The sequence below is a fragment of the Mangifera indica genome, chromosome 7 (assembly GCF_011075055.1).
Source record: "Mangifera indica cultivar Alphonso chromosome 7, CATAS_Mindica_2.1, whole genome shotgun sequence".
Lineage (NCBI taxonomy): Eukaryota > Viridiplantae > Streptophyta > Magnoliopsida > Sapindales > Anacardiaceae > Mangifera > Mangifera indica.
This window is the reverse complement of record NC_058143.1, coordinates 13,496,323-13,520,476: the sequence shown is the minus strand read 5'-3', so window position 1 is coordinate 13,520,476 and position 24,154 is coordinate 13,496,323. Positions and strand designations below refer to the sequence as shown.

General features: G+C 33.4%; 4 protein-coding genes, 1 non-coding gene and 1 pseudogene across 20 annotated transcripts; all 6 read left to right on the top strand.

Annotated features, from left to right (window-relative positions):
- The first annotated feature begins 1,063 nt into the window (after positions 1-1,063).
- On the top strand, positions 1,064-3,483 carry LOC123221595 (REF/SRPP-like protein At3g05500). 2 transcript variants are annotated; one of them, XM_044644448.1, is made up of 4 exons: positions 1,064-1,215; positions 2,302-2,526; positions 2,823-3,331; positions 3,374-3,483. In XM_044644448.1, exons 1-3 carry the CDS (start codon positions 1,180-1,182, stop codon positions 3,312-3,314), a joined length of 753 nt encoding a protein of 250 aa, XP_044500383.1. In that variant the 5' UTR covers positions 1,064-1,179; the 3' UTR covers positions 3,315-3,331; positions 3,374-3,483. The 2 variants fall into 2 exon arrangements, with proteins under 2 accessions (XP_044500383.1, XP_044500382.1); XM_044644447.1 differs by having other exon boundaries at positions 2,823-3,483.
- A 2,165-nt stretch (positions 3,484-5,648) lies between these two features.
- On the top strand, positions 5,649-10,490 carry LOC123220119 (ATP-dependent Clp protease proteolytic subunit-related protein 3, chloroplastic-like). Its single transcript, XM_044642145.1, has 10 exons — positions 5,649-6,057; positions 7,415-7,516; positions 8,032-8,154; positions 8,717-8,776; positions 9,095-9,191; positions 9,285-9,358; positions 9,626-9,679; positions 9,773-9,856; positions 9,940-10,062; positions 10,150-10,490. Exons 1-9 carry the CDS (start codon positions 5,746-5,748, stop codon positions 10,033-10,035), a joined length of 1,002 nt encoding a protein of 333 aa, XP_044498080.1. The 5' UTR covers positions 5,649-5,745; the 3' UTR covers positions 10,036-10,062; positions 10,150-10,490.
- A 589-nt stretch (positions 10,491-11,079) lies between these two features.
- On the top strand, positions 11,080-18,399 carry LOC123220954. Of its 15 annotated transcripts, none has more exons than XR_006503183.1 (12): positions 11,080-11,541; positions 12,006-12,083; positions 12,165-12,307; positions 12,911-12,981; positions 13,380-13,475; positions 13,673-13,765; positions 13,850-13,992; positions 14,839-14,862; positions 14,945-15,021; positions 15,135-16,211; positions 17,596-17,788; positions 18,041-18,399. XR_006503183.1 is itself a non-coding variant. In XM_044643584.1 (8 exons), the coding sequence occupies exons 1-7, from the start codon at positions 11,119-11,121 to the stop codon at positions 13,949-13,951; spliced, it is 987 nt and encodes a 328-aa protein (XP_044499519.1). In that variant the 5' UTR covers positions 11,081-11,118; the 3' UTR covers positions 13,952-13,992; positions 18,041-18,399. The 15 variants fall into 15 exon arrangements, 2 of the variants coding, with proteins under 2 accessions (XP_044499519.1, XP_044499517.1); XR_006503176.1 differs by having other exon boundaries at positions 11,081-11,541; positions 13,869-13,992; XR_006503172.1 differs by lacking the exon at positions 14,839-14,862 and having other exon boundaries at positions 11,081-11,541; positions 13,869-13,992.
- Positions 15,166-18,399, top strand: LOC123220956 (annotated as a pseudogene).
- LOC123222255 lies at positions 16,885-17,091 on the top strand. Its single transcript, XR_006503578.1, has one exon. It is a non-coding gene; the product is annotated as a small nucleolar RNA snoR127 (small nucleolar RNA).
- Positions 18,400-19,018: 619 nt separating the features above from the next.
- LOC123221163 (26S proteasome regulatory subunit 6A homolog) lies at positions 19,019-23,181 on the top strand. The gene is made up of 10 exons (XM_044643902.1): positions 19,019-19,220; positions 19,757-19,873; positions 20,860-20,967; positions 21,068-21,259; positions 21,351-21,542; positions 21,749-21,867; positions 22,001-22,088; positions 22,375-22,494; positions 22,585-22,725; positions 22,849-23,181. The coding sequence occupies exons 1-10, from the start codon at positions 19,107-19,109 to the stop codon at positions 22,924-22,926; spliced, it is 1,269 nt and encodes a 422-aa protein (XP_044499837.1). The 5' UTR covers positions 19,019-19,106; the 3' UTR covers positions 22,927-23,181.
- The last annotated feature ends 973 nt before the right edge of the window (positions 23,182-24,154 follow it).

Here is a 24,154-nt window from a genome sequence, read left to right as displayed (position 1 = left end):
ACAAATTATTAACCTTTCAATTTTGGAGGTTTTGATGGAAATAGAAGGTTCTTCCATTAAATGCATAGTAAAATAGTAATATTGATTAAATATTAGAGTTGACCATTTTCAATATGGTCGGTAAATCTAATATAATACAAAATAAAAATAATAATAAAACTATGTATATCTATTTTTTTATACAGAATTTATATACACAGATGAGATATTATTATGTGATTGAATATTTCTTTATCATATGATAACACATGTTTTAAAATTATCTAATTACATGATGACATATCACTGTGTACATAAATTGTGTATCAAAAATGGGTACACATAGCATTGCTCTAAAAAAAAAGTTAGTATTAAGTTATTCTAATACAAAATTTATTTTAAGTCAATTTGACATGCTTAAAATTAAATAAGATAGTATTCAAATTCACATAAAAACAATCTGATACAACTTGAATTGATTTAAATTTTTTTTAAAAAATTTCACATTAATAGAATTTGTTAAAAATAAATTATAAAAATGTTTAAAAATAATATTGACAACGGTTAAAATATTTATATAGTGTATATAGTTGTATCTTAATATAATTATAATTACTCATATTATTTTATTTTTAAAATATTTTTATTTTATTATTAAGTAATAAAAATATGATTTGGTTAGTCAAATTATTGATTTATTTTAAATGTTTTAGTATGTTGTTTTTTAAGGTATTTATAAATTAGACAAAATATTATATTATATATTTTATTAATAATATATTAGGTAATTTAATAAAAAATTAAAATGATAAAAATATTTTAAAATATAAAAATAATAAATAATTTTAAATTAATTTAAATCAGATTAAATCAACTCAAATATTTTAGAGTTAATTTTAGATTAACAAATTTTAATTCATTTAAATCTAATTAATATTAAAGATCTCTTATATAAAATTTAAATTAATACAATTCGAACGCGGTTTAATTGGCAATACTTCCAATACAGGTAGCTTAACGTCTAAGTCGTCAACGAATCAACGACAAATAACCTGCCGCCACGTGTCAGAACGGTTTTTTCCACCCGATTTCGTTTCAGAACTTTTCTCTTATAAATACAAAGTTTCCTTACCTTGAGAGACGCACCAACATCTGTAGTTTCTTCGTACAAAGTTCTGATTTATTAAGGTTGTTTCTGAAATGGCACAAGGCGACTTTGATGCGCAAGCAGCCACGGTGAGTGATCGGGGATTGTTTGTTTCGTGTTTCAAGTTCTGTGGTCGGTGTCTGAAATTGGGTTCTTGTTTGATTTATCAGGTTTTCTTAGAAACCAAACAGAAAAGTTATGAGTTTTTGTTTTGTTTGCACTGGAAAGTGCATGGATTTCTATGTGCAAGTTAAAGAAATAATTATGTCTTTGTTTCTTTCTTGTTTAAAGTTCTATGGCTGCTTTCTGAAACTGGGTTTTTGTTTGATGGTACGGATTTTTCCCGGAAGCCAAACAGAAAGTTATAATTATTGATTTCGTTGACACAATAAAGTTCGTTATTTTCTATTCCAAGCAGGTACTTTTTCATTTCTCGGGTCGTTTGTTTTGGTTGAGTATATGGAGTGTTCTCAGCAGCCAAACAGGAGATAATCCCTTAGTTTGCCTTTCATCTGAAAAGCTCATAAATTTCTTTGTGGAACCGAAAAGTGTTGATTTTTAATTTCATGGTTTATTTTCTTATTTTGTTTTGTAGCTTAGAGAAAATTCCCCAGAATCAAACAGGAATTGATCAGCTTTTTTTATTGAAATGATAAGTTTTGTTTTGCCATCATCGAGAAAAGCTTATAAATTTCTTGTGAAACCAGAAAAAAGAGAGTTTTACTGGCTATATGGAGTCTTCCTAGAAACCTAAAAGGAAATATAAATTAGGTTTTGCCTTGTGTAATCTTGTATTTTATGTTGTAGTTTCTTTATTTTATTGGAATAAAATTACAGGAATCAAACAGATTATCAGAGGTCTTATTTCTGTGAAACCTAAAAAGTTGATTAGATTTCTGCGAATTCCAAAAAAAGAACTTTCTGTCTAGGAATTCTTTTAGCTTTTTGTGATCTTATGTTTCTATTGGTTTGTATGAGATTCTCCCAGAAACCAAACTGAGAATTTGGACCTTAGGTTTGCCTTCTGCTACAGAAGTTGATAAAATTCTCTGTGTAACAAGATAAAAAAGTGCGCTTCCTTATGTTTTGTTGGTTCTATAAAGTTCTTTTTTTTTTTTTGTTTATGATTCCTTTTAAGCTGACTTTGGATTGATTTAATTGATATTATGCTTAAGACCACCGAGGAGCAGCAGAAGCTGAAATATTTGGAGTTCGTGCAAGTGGCTACACTGCACGCCTTGATGTGCTTCACAAGCCTTTATGTTTATGCCAAGGAAAAATCCGGGCCATTGAAACCTGGTGTGGAGACTGTCGAGGGAACTGTTAAGAATGTGGTGGCACCTGTTTATCATAAGTTCCATGATGTCCCAAAGGAGCTTCTCAAGTACGTGGATCGTAAGGTAAGCCTTTTTGTCGCATTCAGTTCGATCAATTTTATATTTAGTTGATTGCTGATAGGCCTGTTTAATTTGTATGCTTCAAGTTTAAGGTCTTAACATCTTATTTGTCGTTTGATTAACATTTTGGGAGTGTTTTGTCCATGAATATGATCGAATTGCAAGGTTCTTATTACCATATAGTACTTGATTACAGAGTATCAATGAGATTGTGATTGTTATGAAATTTGCACAAGAAAATTTGTGGCAAAAGTGTCTTCTGTCAACAAGATATTGATAAGTTATTCACATGGTTACAGGTTGAAGAGTCAGTGACCAAGCTTGACAGTCGTGTGCCTCCAGTCCTCAAGCAAGTTCCTGCTCAGGCCCTCTCTGCAGCTCAAAAGGCCCCATTGGTGGCTCGATCAGTGGCTTCTGAAGTGAAACGTGCTGGTGTGGTTAACACAGTGTCAGGAATTGCAAAATCTGTTTACACAAAGTACGAGCCAGCAGCCAAGGAGCTCTATACCAAGTACGAGCCCAAAGCTGAGCAATGCGCTGTGTCAACTTGGCATAAACTTAACCAGCTCCCGCTATTCCCTCAAGTAGCCCAAGTTGTTGTTCCAACCGCTGCTTTTTGTTCTGAGAAATACAATCAAACGGTGCTTAGCACCGCAGAGAAGGGACACAGAGTCTCCGCTTATTTGCCATTGGTCCCAACCGAGAAGATTGCTAAGGTGTTTACCAATAAGGCAGCTGACTCACAGCCTCTAGTTTCTGCTGGACAAGAATCTGATATATCTGTGCATTGATTAACCACAGCCTCTAGTTTCTGCTGGACACAAATCTGATGTATCTGTGCATTGATTAGTAGTTTAAGTGTTGATGGTTTATTCTTATTGTGTGTGTGTCTGGAATTAATTCCCCCATTAAAATGTTTTTCATTTTTGCAGAAGGAATAGATTTTGATGTTTTACATAATGGATTTGCTTCTTTTATACATTTGGCTTTCCTATTCTCCTTCTCATGAGGCATATAGACACCTTGGGAGGCAATGGAATTAGGATTATTCCTTCCCCATCTCAATACGGCGAAAGGAGATGCTCATAAAGAAAACAAATACATTCCTTTATTCTAATAAAATTCTCATCAATAAAATTATTTGCATAATTTTTATATATAAACAACAATATATCATCATATCATTAGTTATTATTTTATTTTTAATTTTTAACTATTTAATCATATGATGATATATCATTGTTTGTATAAAAAATTATACATTTAATATTACTCAGTTCTCACTATATTATGGGAAATTAATTATTTTAGCTTATTGTTTGTAGCCTTATGTATTTTCTTAACTCTCATTTTTTTTATTATATCTTTCTAGTGAAGACTTCAACTTCATATTAGTTTTACCCTCGTTCGTAATTTTAGAACATTAACTTTTCAAATTTATTTTCATCCATATTCTCATGTAAAAAATAGTTTAAAATTTTCTTTAAAAAAAAAAAAAACTTGTATCAAAATCATTTTAAATTTGAATTTTACAAAATATCTCCCGCGTATCTCACTTACCTACCCCGTGCTTACAATCACGATATTATGTTTTTCACTAATTTGATTAAAAAAAATTCTAAGTATTTTTTTATATTTTAATATAAATTTGATATAAATAAATTACTAATATAACTAAATTAACTACGAGACAATGACAAAAAAACCACAAAATCTTATAAATGAATGAAATAAGATTTATCACTATACGAAGAAATTGCATATTTTCAATTTCAAATATCCAAACAATATGAAGAAATATTATTTACTTAAATTAAAATACATGTCAAGGTTCTAAATTTAAGAATGAAGGTAAAACAAATATAAAATTTGGAGTCTTACCTAAAAATGTATGATAAAAAAATGGGATTAAAAATATATAAACAATTAAAAAATAGGTTAAAATAATTAATTTCCCTAATAATTGTAAAGATGGCAATAAACATAATAAGGATGTTTGGTTAGGGTAAATAAATATTACTCTAATATTTTACCTTTTATTAATTATATTATTTTATTTGATTTATAAGTAATAAAAATTATAGTAATTTTTTATTTTTAATAGTGATGTGGCAAATTATACAAAGAGTAATTTGGTTACCACTTCTACTTTAAATATTATAAAATAAACAAAATAATCTTAATTGAATTATAATTATATACTTATTTATTAATTTTTTAAGATAAAAATAATTTTATTTTCAATTAATAAAACAAATAACAAAAAAAATATTTTAAAATAATTATATCTAATGGCATTTTAGTAAAATAATATACTAATATTCTTTTATTACTTCTAACCAAATACAATAATTATTTATACTTATCAATTTTTATGAAATTTTATCAAATATAGTAATAATTTATATTCAATAATCTTCTAGGTAATATATCTTTAAAACAATTTTTCAATTTTAGTAATAAAATATTATTTAAACTAAACACATTTTAATTGTAATGTTTCGTATGTGGCCAAAGGACTTATTCCCACCAAGGTTCGTTACATTCCCAAATTGATATTTGTTAACCATTAAAAACTCTAACGCCCATCTGACTATTAAAATTAACAGAATCAATTAACGTTATCTATTTTCTCTTCTCTTAAAATTAAACTTTGAAATATTATATTTTTCCGTAAGGTTTCTTTTCTTCCTTCCTTATTGGCACCATCTCCAATCAACTTCTCTCTCTCTCCCCTTTTCTAAAGTCGTTGACGTTTTTATCTTAAGATGACCCTGAAAAAGATAGAGAAGAAAAGAAATTTTGAGAGGGAAAATGTAATATTTCTAAATTTATGAAAAAATAAATAATATATTATTAATTAAATGATAATTTTATCAATAAAATTTAACTAATATTATTAATTTTAATTATTTATAAATAAAAATTTAAATTTTTGATAATTAATAAATACTAATTTAAAATTGCAACAAACCCTTGTGGGAATAAGCCCTTCGGCCATCGTATATATATTTTCTCTTTCTATTAGAGGGGCTTTACCCAACAGACAAGGCCCATTAAGATCACCCATAGCCCACCAGGAAAGGGCTAAAGAAACTCAACGACACAGACTAATTCAGTCCCTCTCAAGATTTACAGTTTCTTCACCTCAAAACTAACAAAACAGAAGCATACCTCTGAATTCTTCGCCTCACTGTAATAACTAAAAAAAATCAACCAATCATGTCCACTTCTTTCCTTCATTTCACTCCCAAGGCGACTTCAATCTCATCTTCTTCTTCATCACCATCATTTCCCTTTCTTAGAACTAACCCAAGGCCTCTCAAGACTCTCTTTGCTGCTTCTTGTATTGGTTCCAAGGCCTCTGTTAAAATCCCCACGCCACCCATTAACCCTAAGGACCCCTTCCTTTCGAAACTCGCTTCTGCTGCTGCCAAATCTCCTGAAACGTTTCTTAACCGTCCTGTTAACCCTGACACGCCGCCTTATTTGGATGTCTTTGACTCGCCCACTCTTATGGCCTCTCCTGCTCAAGTAAGCTCTTTCAAGTAATTTTAAAGAAATTGGTTCTTTCTTTTTCTTTATTTATTTATTTGGGTAGCTACAAAGTTCTTTTTGTTGATTCATTTACTTGGTTAGCAACAAAGTTATGATTATGATGGATAGTTGTTGAAAGTTAAAATACTGGTTTAAAGAAGAGTTATTTGCAAACTGTTATTGTATTTAATCATGGAAAGGTAGAATTTGTGGTTTATTTATTTAGTTCTGTGTCAGCAAATATCTATTTTATTCCTCTTCTCTATGGAGTAGAGCTAGTTGATCAAGGTAAAGTAGAGTTTATTTGTCAATATAGCAAGGTCTTGTTTATTCTGCTGGATTCGAATAGGTTAGTGAATAGTTGTACCAAATTTGTAAGACCTTTGATTGGTCATTTTGTGACAAATTACTTATACGGGCTGCTCAGTTAAGCTCTTATAATTAATTTTAAAGAAAGTGGGGGGGGGGGGGGGGGGGGGGGGGGGTGGGGGGTTGTGGCGGCGGCGGCGGGGGGGGTGTGGTTTTTTTTTTTTTTTTGGGATGTTAAGTTCTTTGTTAGCTTCTTGGCTAGCAAAAAGTTAAGTTATTGTTGGCCAGGGTAATTGGTTTAGAGAGCATATATTTTTTAATTATCAACCTACTTTAGTCTTAGGTTTTGTGGCATAAAGTTAATTGAGGTAGTAGGTAGAGTATGTAAGTTTTGAACCAAAATTGATTTATTTGGATTTTGAGGAGAGTGCATTAAGAGTTTATTAGGTCAGAAAAAAGAGTAATGCTATATTCATGGTGTTGGTACTAACTTTATATCACAAGTGGTGTTACAATTGATTTGTCAACACCATATAAATGGTGAGATGACATAGCGAGTGAATTTAATATGTCAAATTAGTTGCCACATCATTTTGCGTATGAAATCTGTAAGTTTATCATAACACAGAATGGAAAAGAAAAAAAATAACTTGTGAATTTCATCTCTGCTGAGGTGGGGCTGTAATTTAGTTTACAAAGCACAAAACAGACAAGTCTCTTTCTTGTGAAGAGATTTCTAATAAATTTTATAAGATCTTTGGGAAGGTCTGATGTAAATTGTAATGGAGGTTTGGTACTTCCAAAATTTCTAATAGTTCCAACCCTACTTTTAAACTAGGTTAATAAAATTTCTAACAGAAGTAACAAAATTTAAGATACACTATGATGTCGACAAATATTAGTTTTATGTGTCTATTTTGGTGTTTGAAAACGGGAGTATATGATTTTAAAGGTAATGTGTTGTGACCCATGAAGAGTGGTATTTTGAGTAAGTTTGTATTTTCTTATTTTGATTAATTAATGTTAATATTTATCTTTGAGTTAGGTGGAGAGATCTGTATCATACAATGAACATAGACCAAGAACGCCGCCACCAGATTTGCCTTCACTGCTTCTTCATGGTAGGATAGTTTATATTGGAATGCCGGTAAGTGGTTTGACTCAATATGTTCTCTTACTGCATAAGTTGCAATTTTAATTAGATAAACTTGAAATAAATAGTGCAGAACTAGGGTAATTTTCATTTCATAATGTTTTTGAGGCTTAGACTTGCAGAATGTTTCATGTGTAGTGGTATAGATATATGTAAAGCTGCAATATGTCAAACTATAGAATAGATTTTTCACTTTTTAACCTATTGAATTTTTTTTATGATGGGAACTAGAATTCTTTTCTTTATGAGGGGCCAAGTCTTTTGACATAAAACCATCTAAAGAACATATCCGTGTTGTATTTTTTATTTACTTCTTGATACCCAAAAGCCTCTCAACCTTCTTTCATGTTCAATGAGTTAATAAATTGTTAGTTTGATTATCTCTAGCTATCCAACTGTCAATGTTTTTGCATTCTGACGCTAGTTTATATATTTTTTAAGCTTTATTATTGCCTTCTTGTAATTTGATTCCCATATGTTCAACTAGTTAACCGTTTTGTCTCCCCCAGTTGGTCCCTGCTGTCACAGAGCTTGTCGTTGCAGAGCTAATGTACTTGCAATGGATGGATCCCAAAGAACCAATATATATTTACATAAATTCAACGGGGACAACTCGAGATGATGGTGAATCGGTGAGCTTTGCATATGAATAGTAAAAAACTTGTCTTTGTGTTTGTTACATTAGAATTGGATATGAATTAAAATAGGCAGTGTTTTATATGTGACTCATTGAAATTGACATACTGTAATGTACAGCTTTTAGTAATGTGTTTTTTTTAAACTCTTTTCTGAAGGAATGAATGGGGTGAGTTTAGAGGGTTTTTTTTTTTTTTTTTTAAAATAGACTTGGCTATTTTGGTTGTGCAAGTTTAGTTTGTGAGATCTGATTGTGAGCATGATATATGTGTTGGAAACGTACATTTCTGATGCATATGTCTATATAATGATAACTGACCTAACAGTCTATAAATTTTTACCATTTGGCTTGAGATGAATTTTCTGAATTGATACCAAACTATTTTGTGGGTATGTTGGGCAAACCTGGATCAGTTTTTAGAACTAAAAGAATATTTGTTCACTTAGCATCTATAAATGTTTCTGTTTCTTGTAAAATTTGTATTGCATTCTAGTTTTCGTTGGTAATGTTTTTTCTTTTATCAACTCTAAATTTTAATGAAAATGCTTACCATTCAGGTTGGGATGGAAACGGAAGGTTTTGCCATTTATGATGCTATGATGCAGATGAAAAATGAGGTGAGCTCCTCTTTTGGGGGGTTTGTTCTTTCTTATTTGCATCAACTTTCTGGTTGTAGAGCTGATTGACTAGTAAAGCTGCTTATATGATGTGATTTAATTTGTATAGAAGTGTCTCAGCAAGTAATGTAGAATTTTGATTACTATTCTAGTTTCACAGAAGGGACATATGCAGGACGTATAAATAGCCATTTTTTTAATCCCCCTGGAAGTTTATGATATAATTAGTTCCATAAAGGAAATTGGGTTTTTCATCACTAAGAGTATGAATTATAATTCAAAAGTTTTTCCTGTTTCGTATTTCTTCTTCTTGTGTAGTTGCATACTGTTGCTGTTGGTGCTGCTATAGGCCAGGCTTGTCTACTACTAGCTGCAGGAACCCCGGGAAAACGATTTATGATGCCTCATGCCAAAGGTTTAATGAGTTGTTTAACTTGTGATCCCATGCTTTTGATGCTTTTATCCTTCCCATTGTCTGCTTAACATAATCACATGAACTCTATTTCAGCCATGATCCAACAGCCTCGTGTCCCATCATCTGGGTTGATGCCTGCTAGTGATGTTCTTATTCGTGCAAGAGAGGTTAGTTGACTCTATTTTATTGTATTTTTGGGCATATAACCAGAATGAAGAACAACAGCTATATGGTTAATTATGTTCATTTGTCCCTTTATTTAATCACAATTTCCTTGTCTCACGCAAATTCTTCATGATTTTGGGTTTGGCTATTTAAGGTGATTACTGTGTGGAGTCATTTTCCGCTCATATTCTTTGCTTCTTTAATTGTTATCTGTTTTCTAAGTTAAGAAACCTTTAGAAATTTCATTCTGCCTTGATTGTTCATTGCAGGCAATAACAAATAGGGACACTCTTGTAAAACTTCTGGCTAAGCACACTGGAAATGTATGATTCATTGCATTTAAAACTGTTGCTGTGGATGAATGTTAATTACAAAAGTTTAAAGAACTAATCATGTACCTTGCAATCTTTGTATAGTCAGAGGAGACAGTTGCGAAGGTTATGAAAAGACCATTTTATATGGATTCTACTAAAGCTAGAGAATTTGGGGTCATTGACAAGGTAATTTTATGTATATACATGTATAGAGGCATGAAGGTAGAGTTTGCCTTTTTATTGAGCTAATGCTCAAATATTGGCTCCAGATTCTATGGCGTGGTCAGGATAAAATTATGGCTGATGTTGCGCCCCCGGAGGAATGGGACAAAAATGCTGGAATCAAAGTTGTCGATGGATTTTAATTTTGTCAAGCCAATACATCGAAAGAAGTAATTCTCTACTCTCTCCCTCTATCTCTGTCTTTGTTCTACATAATTTCCGTTATACAGGGCAATGAAGTTTAGTTTTACCTGCAGGTATTATGACATATTATTCTTCGGAGAGAGCTTTAAACATGCAATGTGATGACCACCTCCGCAAGCTTTCAAGGAGAACCTTACAGCTGGAAATGGTTGCAGATTGGTCTTCAATCTGATGAGCAACAGTTAGCTTGCACAAAGCCAAGTTGACAAAGACCTTAGTTAATGCAATAATTACACTATTATATTTTACAGTGCATTGGAGTAACACATCATGTCACAGATTATGTTCAGGTTTGCGATGATTCGATGACTCATATTCTTCTTGTAAAAACACAAAGAAACTTGTAAAACCACAAAGAAATGATTGAAAAGGAGAAATTTGTTTCTTTTAAAAAGCAATAAGTTATACTAGAATTGGAATTATTTCGATAATTTTTTAATATATAATATAAATTATATTAAATTATTTACGATATTGAGCAGAAACTACAGGTGTCTAAATTGAGTTTTTCTCTATTCGTTCATTTAAACAAAAAAAATCTTTCTTCTGGTTTGGAAAATAACATATTCGGACGAACAGATCTGTGAGTTAGATGTCTCAGTCTCTCGTCTGTGATAGTATATTTTACTATATAAAATAAGTAAAAAATGATAAATATTATAATGTGTATTAAATTAATATAATATAATAAATATATTATTTATATGGGTTGATATATTTTAAAAAAATAATAATAATATAATAAATATGTATATAAAAAATTTTAAGTTTTTAAAAGTATTTGTGAGATTTTTTAAAATAATAATGTATCAATTAGATTTTTTTATTTTTTAAAAATTATATCATATATTTGATATATAATATAGAAAATAAGAATTTTGATATAGGAAACAATTTGTACGGGATTATTGTAATCCCATTGAACTCAGCAAGGGTAATACTGTCTTTTAAGGTAGACAACCGAAAAATATAAGGGCAACCTAAAATGATCTAAATTTCCGAGCAGAGGACAGGGAGAGGAAATGCGGCGGCTCCCAATTTCTATCCGATTCACAATCCTTCTCTCTCTTACAATTACAACCCCAGTTTCATCTTCACTCTTCTTCAGCAAATCACCCTCACCTCCCGTCCCAAAAGCCACACCCTCCGATCTCCTCTCTCTCCTTGGTCCCACCTCCCGCTCCTCCTCTGTCAACCCTCTCGTTGCCCAAGAGCTCAAATCCTGCTTCAAGTTCCTTGTTCCATTTACCCCCCGCAAAGAATTTGAACGCTTCTCCATTAGACGCAGCTTGAATCTTGAAAAGAAGCTTAAGAGTCGAAGGGACGAAGAGAATGAGCTCGTATGGTGGCCCCCGGAGGCCGTTCTTGAGCTGGCTCGGCTCGCCATTGATTCTGGTGGCGACCCTGATGCCATTTATCAAGCTCTTGACCCTACCATGTTGACTGTGAGTTCTTGTTTCATTGTGTTTCTTTTGTTGATTGCATATCTGGGTTTTGTTACTGTTTTATTGAGGAAAATGGGTTGGTCTTAATTGGGGTTTAGAATGAAATTAAGAAATATTAATTTTGATTGCATCAATTTAATGAAAAAGAGAAAAAGAACACATTTTCGGATGCTTTATATAGTTAAAATTTTGTATTTTTGCAGTCTTCGACTTCTACACTAAGCGTAATTAGGAAATGTGAATTATGCACAACATGATTTTAGTAACATGCTACACAATACATTGTTGGTAATTATTGTGGTCTTTGCGCGGTAACTTGCTTGATGATGTTGGTTCAAATTTTTTATTGTTAAGGAAGTGAATTATGCATATTTTTTATATAGTTATCTTTTTGTTGATGTTTGGAATATATGATCTGTACAACTTTGGTACACAAAGACATTTTTCATTGATTAATGTAATAGGTACCTGATGTTGAAGATTCAAAAGAAAATCGATGTGAGTTAACTAGAACACCATACGGGAGACACTTCATATGTCAGGTTAGCTTCAAACATCAGAGGTTTTGTCCTTATATCAATTCTTTTCTGGTGTTGTGACTTATTTCTCTTGTTGTATTGCAGGAATTGAATTCATATCTCAAGTATTTATTTGAACTTATTGTTGCTCGGGCTCCCGATGCTGGGTTAAGTGTGTCACTGAATCGCTATGATTTATTTCACGGTCACCTCTTTATTGCCACAGAAACCAGAAGGCTTGGTATATTGTAAGTTGGCATCTTTCTCATTGGTCCCATCCTTTAAGATTGTTAAAAAAATTGTTCATGCTTAGATAACATAAACAAATGCTGAATGGATCACACAAATATTCAAAGTGTAAAAGCTTGATTCAAGAAGATGTTAGATGACCAACTCCTTAATCTATGCAGTTTATCAAGAGCACAAGTGCTAGCAAAGGCTGTAGTAAATTTCTTTGGTTTTCCTTTGATAAAAATGTCAACTTTTCAAGTGCTAGCAAATCTCTAATTTGGATTAATCCAAATTGAACTTTCAATGTGTTAAGACAGAACCCAGAAATAGGTAGAAAAATAATGGGTTGATGGTTGTTTTGAGAAGGCTTGAGTTTGAGGGAGGGAGGCAAACTAGATGACCAATTATATTACTGTTTGCTAATCCTATTGATTAATAGATCATTAACTGCCAAATTTCTGTAAGGAATTTTTGTTGAATTTTCATTTCTCTTGGTTTAGTTCTTTATCAGTCATACTCGATTCATGAACATGTCTTTTCTTGGTAGTTCTTGTGTCATAATTTGAAAACCTGTATTATTATCATTGCATCTTTTGACTTCATGACACTAAAAATTGCAGATTTCATGCTAGAGAATACCCAGCATATGACAAAGAACGGTTTCCATATAATATGGGTTATTGTCAGAAAGGTGAAGTTTAATTGGTAGTATTGTTTGTCTGTACTGCCCCTTTCAAATCTCCTACTAGTTAACATTGGGTGGTCTAGTAAGAGAGTCTAGGCAGTAAATTTGGTTAGAAATGACCATTCATGTATCAGCAATTATAATTTCTTTATTGGTAAGTGAATAGGAGAAAAAGCACCATGGTAAAAGTTTATAAAAGAGAAACTAATATGTCGTCCTCCAGATGATTTTTTAAGTATGAGTTGACATGTTACTGTTCAAAAGGAAAATCATTCTTCGGTTGAGTTTTTCTTCTTCCTTCCTGAGCATAAAGGCCTATTGTAGTTTGCGATAAATAGTACAAGGAAATATTCTATCTGTGTTGTTGTGTAGCTTATGTGCTGATATTGCTGGTTCTCCTTTAGGGTCCAATGTAACATACGATGATTCAATGAACTTGCGAAATATTCTTTGGCTTGCCCCATTGCCAAGCAACTCCGCAAAAGGTTGGCTGGCCGCAGGTATTTATTTCAACTCTTATTCAATTTTTAAGTGTTATTTGAAAAGTTTTTTTGGTGCTTAGTATTTGCATCCTTAGTAGCTGGAATATCATACAAATATATATATATATGTATTCATTGGCCAATGTTACTGAAATGTAATTGAAGAATTCATCATTACCAACTTGGTTTGATTTCACCTTGTTCTTGATTTACAGGGGTGTTGGTTGTGCTGGATGCCCGCCCTGATGGAATTATATACAGAGATCTCATACCAGAGTATGTAAATTTTGCAAGGACCATATATGAAGGTTTGTGTTAAACCATTTGCTGTTCTCTTCACCAAGTTGTGTGAATATACACTGTTTGTCCTCAAAATTTGATTGTAAGAAAAGTTATATTGGATATTTGCAGATGATCTGGGGATTGTTGCAGTTGATGTCAACTACTTGAACATTGGAAAAACTGTGCCTGATTACCAGATTTTTATTTGCTAAGACCCATCTCAAACAAGGCAGCAATTCTAACTTCAAATTCGGTAAATCTCGATTTTCATTGTACAGTAAATCCTACATGGTAACTATCTTTGTTGCAATAACATTGTTGGATACGAACTTGCCTTCCTTTACAACTTACAAGGTTTTTATGTTTGTTGTGCAATTTAGTGTTTGCCACTTGTTTCTGAAATATTGGTCAATAACTGTTCTAAATTTGTTCAATATGTGGAAGTAATTAGAGTTATCAATGTATTTGTTTGATAATATTATGCCCTTTTTAGATTAATTGCATTGCACAAAGTTTGATCATTGATTTAATCAATAAATAATTGGATCTTACTTTAGTTTCACTCAAATGGTTGACTATTTAGAAATTTTAACTCTTAATTGTAGGAGAAACTAGGGCTGAGCAAAAAAACCGGGTGAAACCGGAATTGCAGGTACCCAACATTTCGGTTCCTACTCAAATCCGGTTTTAGTATGGTTAGTTTGGTTCCAAATTTTATGGAACCAAGACTCTGCAGATGGGTATACATTGACATAATCATCAATATATACACAAGGAGAACCTTAATAATTGTTAGGTAAACATAAAATTACAAAGAAACTAATCATAATGTTGTATCCTTACCAAATAGGAATTTAAATTATAACGGATATTCTCTATTTTCAGTTTGGATATAAAAATTTGATCTAGTCAAAGTTTAGATCTTGTAGCTTACAAGCAGCTTAAAATTTTGAAGCACTCAAATTCTCATTGTCTGATGACGATGACTAGTGAGAATTTCTTTTTTTTTCTATTTTTTATATGAGAAAAACGACTTTTCAGATTTTTATAACAACAAGAAAATCGACACATTGGTTTTGGTTCTTTTCCAAAATGACAGGTCTAGTTGGTGATCTCCAATATGGTGAGAGAAACCAACTTTTCGCATAATAGATGACGACTTTAGTTCCGTTGATATGGTGAAAAACTTAGCTTTACACTTGTAGGTGGCAACGTGAGTTTGCTGAACTGTTGATGTGGGTTCTATGGTCGAAAAATTATTCTGGTGGAACACTTGGCTTTGGTATCAAATAAGATTTCTTCAATTTCTCATTTCTCATTTCTTGGTGTCTCTCTATGTCTATTTCTTTGCTTGTCTAATTAATCGTGGAAGGATAACCAGTTGTGTTTGTTTAGGGTTTAGGCTAGGCTTCTTCTTCAGGGACCAATGGCTCCTCCTAATGGTGATACGAAAAAAGACTGATCCAAAGGCACAAACCTTGAAGGCTGCAAAGGCCATGAAGTCTGGACCAACCTTCAAGAAGAAGACCAAGAAGATTGAACATCTGTTACATTTCACCGGCAGAAGAAATTGAAGAAGGGGAGGTACCCAAAATACCCTTGCATCAGTGCTCCACCAAGGAACAAGCTTGATCATTATTGAATTCTTAAGTATCCCCTCGCTACTAAGTCGTCCATGAAGAAGACTGAAGATAACAATACTTAGGTTTTCATTGCTGACAAGAAGATAAAGGCTGCAGTCAAGAAGATGTACGATATTGAGGCCAAGAGAGTGAATACGGTGGATGGTACAAACAAAGAAGGCTTATGTTAGGTTGAAACCGGATTATGATGCATTGGCATTATTCAAGATGGTAGCTCTTTTCATCACATTTTCATATTGTTTCAGGCCAAAAAGTAAGACAGTGTGCTGATCCCCGGGCTGGGAAATTATCAGACCTCACTTCTAAGTCATCCATGAAGAAGATTGAAGATAACAATAATTGGGTTTTCATTGCTGACAAGAGGCCAAGAAAGTGAATACGTTTGATGGTACAAACAGAGAAGGCATATGTTAGGTTGAAACTGGATTATGAGGCATTGGCATTATTTAAGATAGTAGCTCTTTTGAAGGAGTAAGACTGTTGATCCCCGGGCTGGGAAATTAGCAGGTTGATCCTGTAAACTTGTTTTTACGCCTGACCCAAGTCCAATTCTTCAGAAAATAATTTTCAAATATAAACGGAAAACATGTTCCGTTGCCGGGAATCGAACCCGGGTCTCCTGGGTGAAAGCCAGACATCCTAAGCGCTGGACAACAATGAATTGCCCGAGAGGTTTAAAATGGAAAAATAATAATTAAAATATAAAAATAATTAAATAAAAAAGAAACACGAGCACCCTTTGGTTTTATTTCTATCGTCACTATAAATTCCAGATGCTAAACGCGACAGCAAGGTTTCTCCGCCTACAGGAGCTGCTGGGACCCACAGGGTAAGTGTCCTCTAAGTCCCCTTTTTCATGACAAACATTCCTTCTTCTTCCTCGTTTCTTTTTTCTGGGTTTTCCTTGAATTAGAAACTTGGATTGGATTTCCTGTATTTTTGCTTTGCCGATGAGTTCTTGAACGACCAAATGTCCAGTAATATTCATATCATCTGCATTTGTCAGTTTTCAATTGTCTCAGTAATATTTGCCTCTAATTTTTTTTTTTAAGTTTTTGGGCAAGTTTTGTTCGACAAAATATATGGGCTGTTAAAAGTATGAGGGGTTGAAGTGAGATCTTCAATCACTGTGTGTGGCAGTGAGTCTGATGCCGACTGTGAGGACTTCAGGAAATGTGATATTAATGCGAAGTTAAGGGTTTTAGATTTTCTTTGCCTTTTTTAAGGGGTGAATGTAATAGTGTAATCAACTGTAGGGGTTCTTGATTTCTGAAATTGAATGGAAGAAATGACGTCGTGTAAAGTACAGGGGGTTTTGGAGCAGTTTGCCATAAGGTTTTCATTTTTAGTTAATTTAGAATGATCCAGATGTTCTGTCGTAGCTATATTGTGCAGTAAGTGTAGTTTACTTTTTTCGCTCAAAGCTTGCATGAGGTGATTCTTATTTTATATAGAAATGGATGAAAATTCCAACTGAAGCAACATGATATTAAAGACTTTATCTGGGATGATGTAGCTTAGCCAAATCAGACACTTTTGATGTGCTCCTTAAGGCATTTTGTCTTTGAAGCTTTATTCTTTATGGGTATTCGAGTGGCACATTAATGGTTTCTTGTATACCCTTGTTCAAGCTCTAGATTGATTGCCCTTTTGTTGAAGCGCATCTCTCTGATGATTACTTAGAGATTGGTTTTCGCTTTCTGACCAGAATCAAGTTAAGATATTCTTTTTTTTTTTTTTTTTTAACTTACAAGTGTTGATGAAGTTAAGAGCTGCTTAAGTTTAGTTTCTGGTATTTTTTTTTAGACTTTGAAAGGCAAATGCTTATTTTGGATCTCGGATGATATTGTCCTGAATTAAGTGGCATAGAATGATGTACTTTTGTGGCACTATTTGATTGTTTGATAGTTTGATTGTTTGAGCTGCCAAATTATGATTCGTGTTGCTAGCTTAAATATCTGGAAGTTGTATCTGTACTTCTGTTGAGTTGAAGTTGCCCTAAGAAGAGTTTGATCTTGATGTTATAAGCTTCAGTTCCCTCCAGTCGCTCAGACTGGGATTGGCCTCAACAAAGCTATTGAGATGTTCTTGTCTTTCCGGTTATTGATAGACCTCCTAGAGTTTCATCATTTTTTAAGCTATCAAGTTTACTGATTTTCAGACATAAGTGAGATTGTGGTCACAAAATTGGTGATGGACTTTATCTTTTTCAGATGGAAAGTTAATTGGTGTTTGGTGCTGAAGGGGAAGAGAGAGAAAGGTGCTGGCGGTGGCAAATAAAAACTGTTGGATTTGGTGTAGAAAATGGAGCTATCAAAGTCAGGGTACAAGAGGGCTTGCGGGAAAAACTGGTGATTATGTTGCTTCATTCTAACTTATCAGTGATGAGGCACAACAAATGCTTTGGTAAAAAAATCTTCACTATTAAAACCTTCATCACAGGTTTTTTGTGATAAGTATTTATCATCATCATAAGTGTTTATTCAGTGGGATGGCCTATACTCATTTTTCCACTTTATTTCCTTGTCAAGCTTGAAACATGGGAACCCCCTCAGCACAATTTCATAAACAATTATTTCCCTATATGTTCTAAAGAGTGCAGTAGTCATTATGTTCATGTGTATCTGAGAGAAATGCATCTTTTGTTTTTTGATGCAGCACAGCAGCATGGAACTTTTTGTGTCTATTGTCTGCACAAAATTCTGGTTTAGACACTACAGAAGGAAAAAGTTGTGCCACCACTGTTCACTTGGTAGAAAACCAGAGAAGATATGTTGTCACGGATAAAAGATTTGGCATTCAGCCTCCATTTTCTTATTTAGTTTTTAATCATTTTGGAAATGTCAAGTCTCATAACCAAAAGAAAATTGCAAGTCTTCCTCATAAATTCCTCTTGTATGGAAATTGTTCATTTATATCTCATTGCTAAATTTGTGTGTATATATTAAACAATTTGTGATAAGTGGCCTTACTCCTGGCCTTGTCAGTAAACATAGAGGCTATTCATTTCTTGTTCACTTTGTGTCAACTCTGAGCAATATTATGTGTATATATTTTTGAAAGAACTTATTGTTAACCTCTTCTCTATATAAATTTATCTGATTCAGAAGAGAAGAACTTGTATCAATATCTCAATTTGATATTTTTATATGTTTTTTTATACCTATTGCCAGAACTAAACAACGGTAAAACATTTGTATCCATTTTTTGTGATATTATGCATAGATCAGATACATAATGGCGAATTCTTCATAAAAAATTGTGTCTTCTACAATGGAATCTAGTAAGTGAGATTTCGAGTTAGTGTTTATATAATCTTCTTTTCTGTGAAAAATACTTCATTGAAATAATAAGTCACTATTGATATCGACACATCATTAAATGTATAATTCATATGTTATTATGTAATTGAATATTATTTTATTTTTAATTTAAAATTATCTAATAATATAACAACAGATAAATTATTTATTTAAAAATATGGACACACAGTTTTACTTAAATAATATATTATTATTAATACATTGCTGAGCAAAAAATTGAGATTTTGTATCTGTCTTACTGAAAATGAGGCCCAACATGTTCCGGCCCAGGCCCATCTTCAAATCCTAGTAATATAAAGCCCCGAGGCGAATCTCTTTTCTTCGGAAACAAGTTGAACTCTTTTTCATCAGTTCTATCTGTTCAACTCTCTGCTTTGCTGGAAATTTCACCGGCGGACCAAATGGCGACAGCGATGGTAGAAGACTCCTTTGAAGACGACCAGTTGGCCTCCATGACCACTGAGGACATCGTCAGAGCTTCTCGCCTTCTCGACAACGAGATTCGCGTCCTTAAGGTTTCAGATCTTAGCTTTATCAAATTACCCTTTCTCCTTTTATCATATATTTGTTCTAATGTTTCCTTTGGTTCGGTAGTTATTTGGATGATTTTTGCGATAGATATCTGTATTTTTAATTGCAGTTGTTTTGTTTTCATTCTTTTTATATGTTTACTTGCGTTGCTTTTCATTTGTTATTGTTTCGGGATTTTTGATTCTGCACGTCGGAGTCAATTTTAAGTCATGTACACGCATTTTTTCAGTGTTTTTATTTGCTTGCTTTTGTGTTGGCAGTTATAGTTCTTTTTTGTTGTTTTGCTTTATGGTCGTGTTATGCTATTTTCAGTTAATTTTGCTTCCGAATGATATATGTCATTAATGAGCGAGCAAAATTATGCTTATTGATTATATATAAAGCTTGAATTTTGTAGGTAGAATGCTGTGCCTGTTGTTCTTGTGATGCAATTGGAATGTGTCATACGAAATATATAGGAGACTTTTGATGTGTGTTGTGAAAATATGGATTTTAATGTGGTTGTTTTGTTCTGTTTTAGGAAGAGTTGCAAAGAACAAATCTTGAGTTGGATTCGTACAAGGACAAGATAAAGGAGAATCAGGAGAAAATTAAACTTAATAAGCAGCTTCCTTACTTGGTGGGGAACATTGTTGAGGTAATGTCCTGATTTATTCTGTTCTTTATATGTGTGTTTTTATCTATGATAGTTTATGAGATGAGTCTGATATGAACCTATTTGAGTGTACAAACAAAGATCAAAGGTTTTTTTTTGTTAATTTTTGTGGCAAACTGTTACGTACCTGTTCAGGCCAAGTTCTCTACTGCTCCAGCTTCAATGTCTCTTGGCAGAATAAAGGGAAGAAGAGGAACCTGTAATATTCATGGCCTCAGCAGGCAGCATTCATTCTGTATATTGTGCACTCAATCAATAAAACACACTCAATCCATTCTATAGAAATAGCTTTCCATCCCATTCATTCATTCATTCATCAAGGCAAAGGTTTACATCAAATGTTTCTCAACTCAACTCAAGCAATAAAACAGTGTAATGAAAACATAAAAGGAAAATAAACTGGAATAAAATAAATGGACACTGATAATTCTGGAATTTGAGAGCCAGATCCCTCCTTCTTCATAACAACTTCAGTACATCATTTTCATAAAAAAACCAAGCTCCCTTTCTCCTTTTTCTGCTGCCCTATAAAAGCATGATTTTCCTTAACCGAATTCTGCCTCCTGCCCACTCATAAACTGCCAAGTGGTCACAGCTGAATGGCCAAGCTTATTCTGCTCCAGATCAGCTTCTGTAATTTCCAGATTGCCCTCCATCATGTCCATCCTGGAATCTTCAGCTGAGAGTTTCATCCTTTCTTCTGAATCTGGGTCTGCTTCCTCTATTCTCTTCTTGGGCCTGCGGAAATAAACTTTGGTAATTAGGCCTCTATCACAAACTTACTTGTGGTATTTCACTGAAACAGGTTTTGACTGAGATTTCAGTTGAGTCATTCTTAGTGTAGGATTGGGCTGTAATTTTAGTCTCCAGTCTTCCAAAATCTGTAGCTTCTAGGCTTGGTCTAAAAGGAAAATAAAATAGATGTATGGTGGGATTGGGCTGTAATTTTAGTCACTTTATGTCTCCAGATTTTGGAAATGAATCCGGAAGATGAGGCTGAGGAAGATGGTGCCAATATTGATCTTGACTCACAAAGGAAGGGTAAATGTGTAGTGTTGAAGACATCTACTCGTCAGGTACGACACATATTTTTACAGATGTTGTGTGTATGTTTGCTCATGTAAGCATTTATTTTATCTGTGATAATCTATAATGATTATTCATTCTTGAATACAGACCATTTTCCTTCCAGTAGTTGGTCTTGTTGACCCAGATAAGTTGAAACCAGGGGATTTAGTTGGGGTCAATAAGGATAGTTACTTAATCCTGGATACACTGCCATCTGAATATGATTCCCGGGTGAAGGCAATGGAAGTCGATGAAAAACCAACTGAAGATTATAATGACATTGGAGGACTGGAGAAGCAAGTTAGTTTCTTCATTTGCTTGTTATGAATAATTGTGGTGTTTGTTAATGCTAAATATCTTATGCCTTCTACTTTAATCTGGTTTGGAACAGATCCAAGAACTTGTTGAGGCCATTGTGCTGCCAATGACACACAAAGAGCGGTTCCAAAAGTTGGGGGTTCGTCCACCTAAGGGAGTGCTTCTATATGGACCTCCTGGTACTGGGAAAACCTTGATGGCTCGTGCTTGTGCAGCACAGACAAATGCTACTTTCTTGAAGCTGGCAGGTCCACAACTTGTGCAGGTATGATTTTTTTTTCTTTCTTCTAATAAATTCATTTGATCTTCTTTCTGGACGCCATTCTTGGCTTACAATATGCTTTGGATGCATTAAGTCTGACATCTGGTGCTCTTTGTCAGTTTTTTAATTTATTAATTACTTATAATGATGTGTGAGCTTTTTGTATGCCTAACTGGCTCCACAATAAACGTGACTTTTAATGATTGTAGATGTTCATTGGTGATGGAGCCAAACTGGTTCGTGATGCCTTTCAGCTTGCCAAAGAAAAATCACCTTGTATCATTTTTATTGATGAAATTGATGCCATTGGTACAAAGCGTTTTGATAGGTAAGTTGTATCGTCAAGGCATTATTATATCTTGAGATGTGGAATTTTCTTTTTATTAATAGGTTTGATTGATGTCATTGAAGTTTATTCTTAAACGGCCATTCTGATATTAGATCACTGTAATTGACTGCAGTGAAGTGAGCGGAGATAGGGAGGTGCAGCGAACTATGTTAGAGTTACTCAATCAGCTCGATGGATTTAGTAGTGATGATAGAATAAAGGTGTGTTAATGCTGTATTCTACTGTTTGATCTTTTTATATACCCTTTTTTAGCATTTTGGTGCAGGTAGAAGTTTGTTAATATTCTGAATTATTTTGTCTTCCTGTGTTCTTTGGATAATGTATCTGGATGGATATTTGTTTTCGTAGGATGCCATTTCTGATGACTATGTTGGTTTAGTTATTTGAGATGATGTCAACTGCATAGTCGCACTTAAAAGTTGTAACGTCTCACTATTTAGGATATGCTTGAAGTCACCAATAATATATCTTTGTGTAAATTGGCAGGTGATAGCAGCAACAAATCGTGCAGATATCTTGGACCCTGCTCTTATGCGTTCTGGTAGATTGGATCGCAAAATTGAGTTCCCGCATCCAAGTGAAGAGGCAAGAGCTAGAATTTTGCAGGTACCAACACAATTACTTTTATAATGATTGGTGCATTTTATCTTATCTGTTCATAAAACTTATGGAATCTATTCATTATTGATTTTGTAGATCCACTCAAGGAAGATGAATGTTCACCCAGATGTCAATTTTGAAGAACTCGCAAGGTCCACTGATGACTTCAACGGGGCTCAACTAAAAGCTGTTTGTGTTGAAGCAGGCATGCTAGCTCTTCGCCGTGATGCTACTGAGGTGCTTCCTCCCTCTCTTTTTGTCTGAATAGTAGGCCTACTAAATTGTGATGTACTTCAAACTTCTGAATTTTGATTTAAGAAAGAACTAATCCAAGTGTGTTCTGATACTGTCCTACCGCAGGTGAACCATGAAGATTTTAATGAAGGTATCATTCAGGTACAGGCCAAGAAGAAAGCAAGCTTAAATTACTATGCATAAACAAGGACCCAGAGATGTCCCAACGGGAGGAAGGGTTTAACTCAGGCAGCCAAGAAGAAAGTAAGTAAGCTTCTGAGTCTGGAGTTTGTTTATATCAACCAAATGCTTTACTTTGCAAGGAATTTACCTTCAACCAGCTGTACCGTAATGCATCAATATCATGCTTGGAAATTTATAAGTAAACAAACAATGAGATGCAGCATCTCAAATTTAGTTGTGGGAATTTTTCATTTTGGAATCTGCATTTTATTCAAACGAGTTTGCATTTTAACTGGTTCACAAACCAGTTCAATGTGTTTGATCGGTCAGTTCAATCTAAAAAATTTTAATTCAATAAATAATCCCGGAGGGTTGGGCTACTTTTGCACTTTAAAACTTTATACAATTATTATATTAATTAATATAAATGTCTTTAGGAAAGTTATCATGTATTTCCTGAAGGAATGAGCATCAAACATTCTCAATTTCAGTATTTTTACCATGAGGAGTGACCAGTAGGGCTTCAAATCTCACTTTTTTTTTTTGGTTAAGTGGCTTCACCTCTCTTTGTTTATACTGATACTTGGCTGTTTTATATACAATGAACAATATTACTGTACTAATAATTCCCATAACCTCGAAAGGATCTGCACTTCATCTTGACTCCAAATTTCACCTGCACAAACCGTTTTACGTTTTGAACAGAAATAAGAAAAGTAGACACGCATCCGTACATCAAAGGTCATCCACAGCCTCTGTTTCTATAATCCGTCAAGCTTCAAGATTTAACCAAAAAAAGAATTAAAAGCAGTAAAAGGCCTTGGGCCATAACCCCATTAGAGGACAATTCCTTTTGAGCAATTTCCATGGTTTATCAGGTAGTTAAGTTTCAGTATTACCTACAAGTAGGCTCAGCAATCGGCGGTGTCAGCCCATAGCTAAAATATATATATAAATTACGTTTTAACTAACAATAAAACTATATATACTTATTTTTGGTACATAATTAATATACATAGATGAGGTGTTATCATGTGATTAGATGTTTCTTTATCATATGATGACACATGTTTTAAAATCACTTAATTATATGATGACACATCATTGTGTACATGAATTGTGTATCAAAAATGGATACACATAGCATTACTTTTTAACTAATTAGCTTAAAAAGTGATTGAATCGACCAAAGAAAAGTCTGAGGCACGACTAGGGGTTAATGGGTTATGCTCGGGCTTTGGTTTTGTGA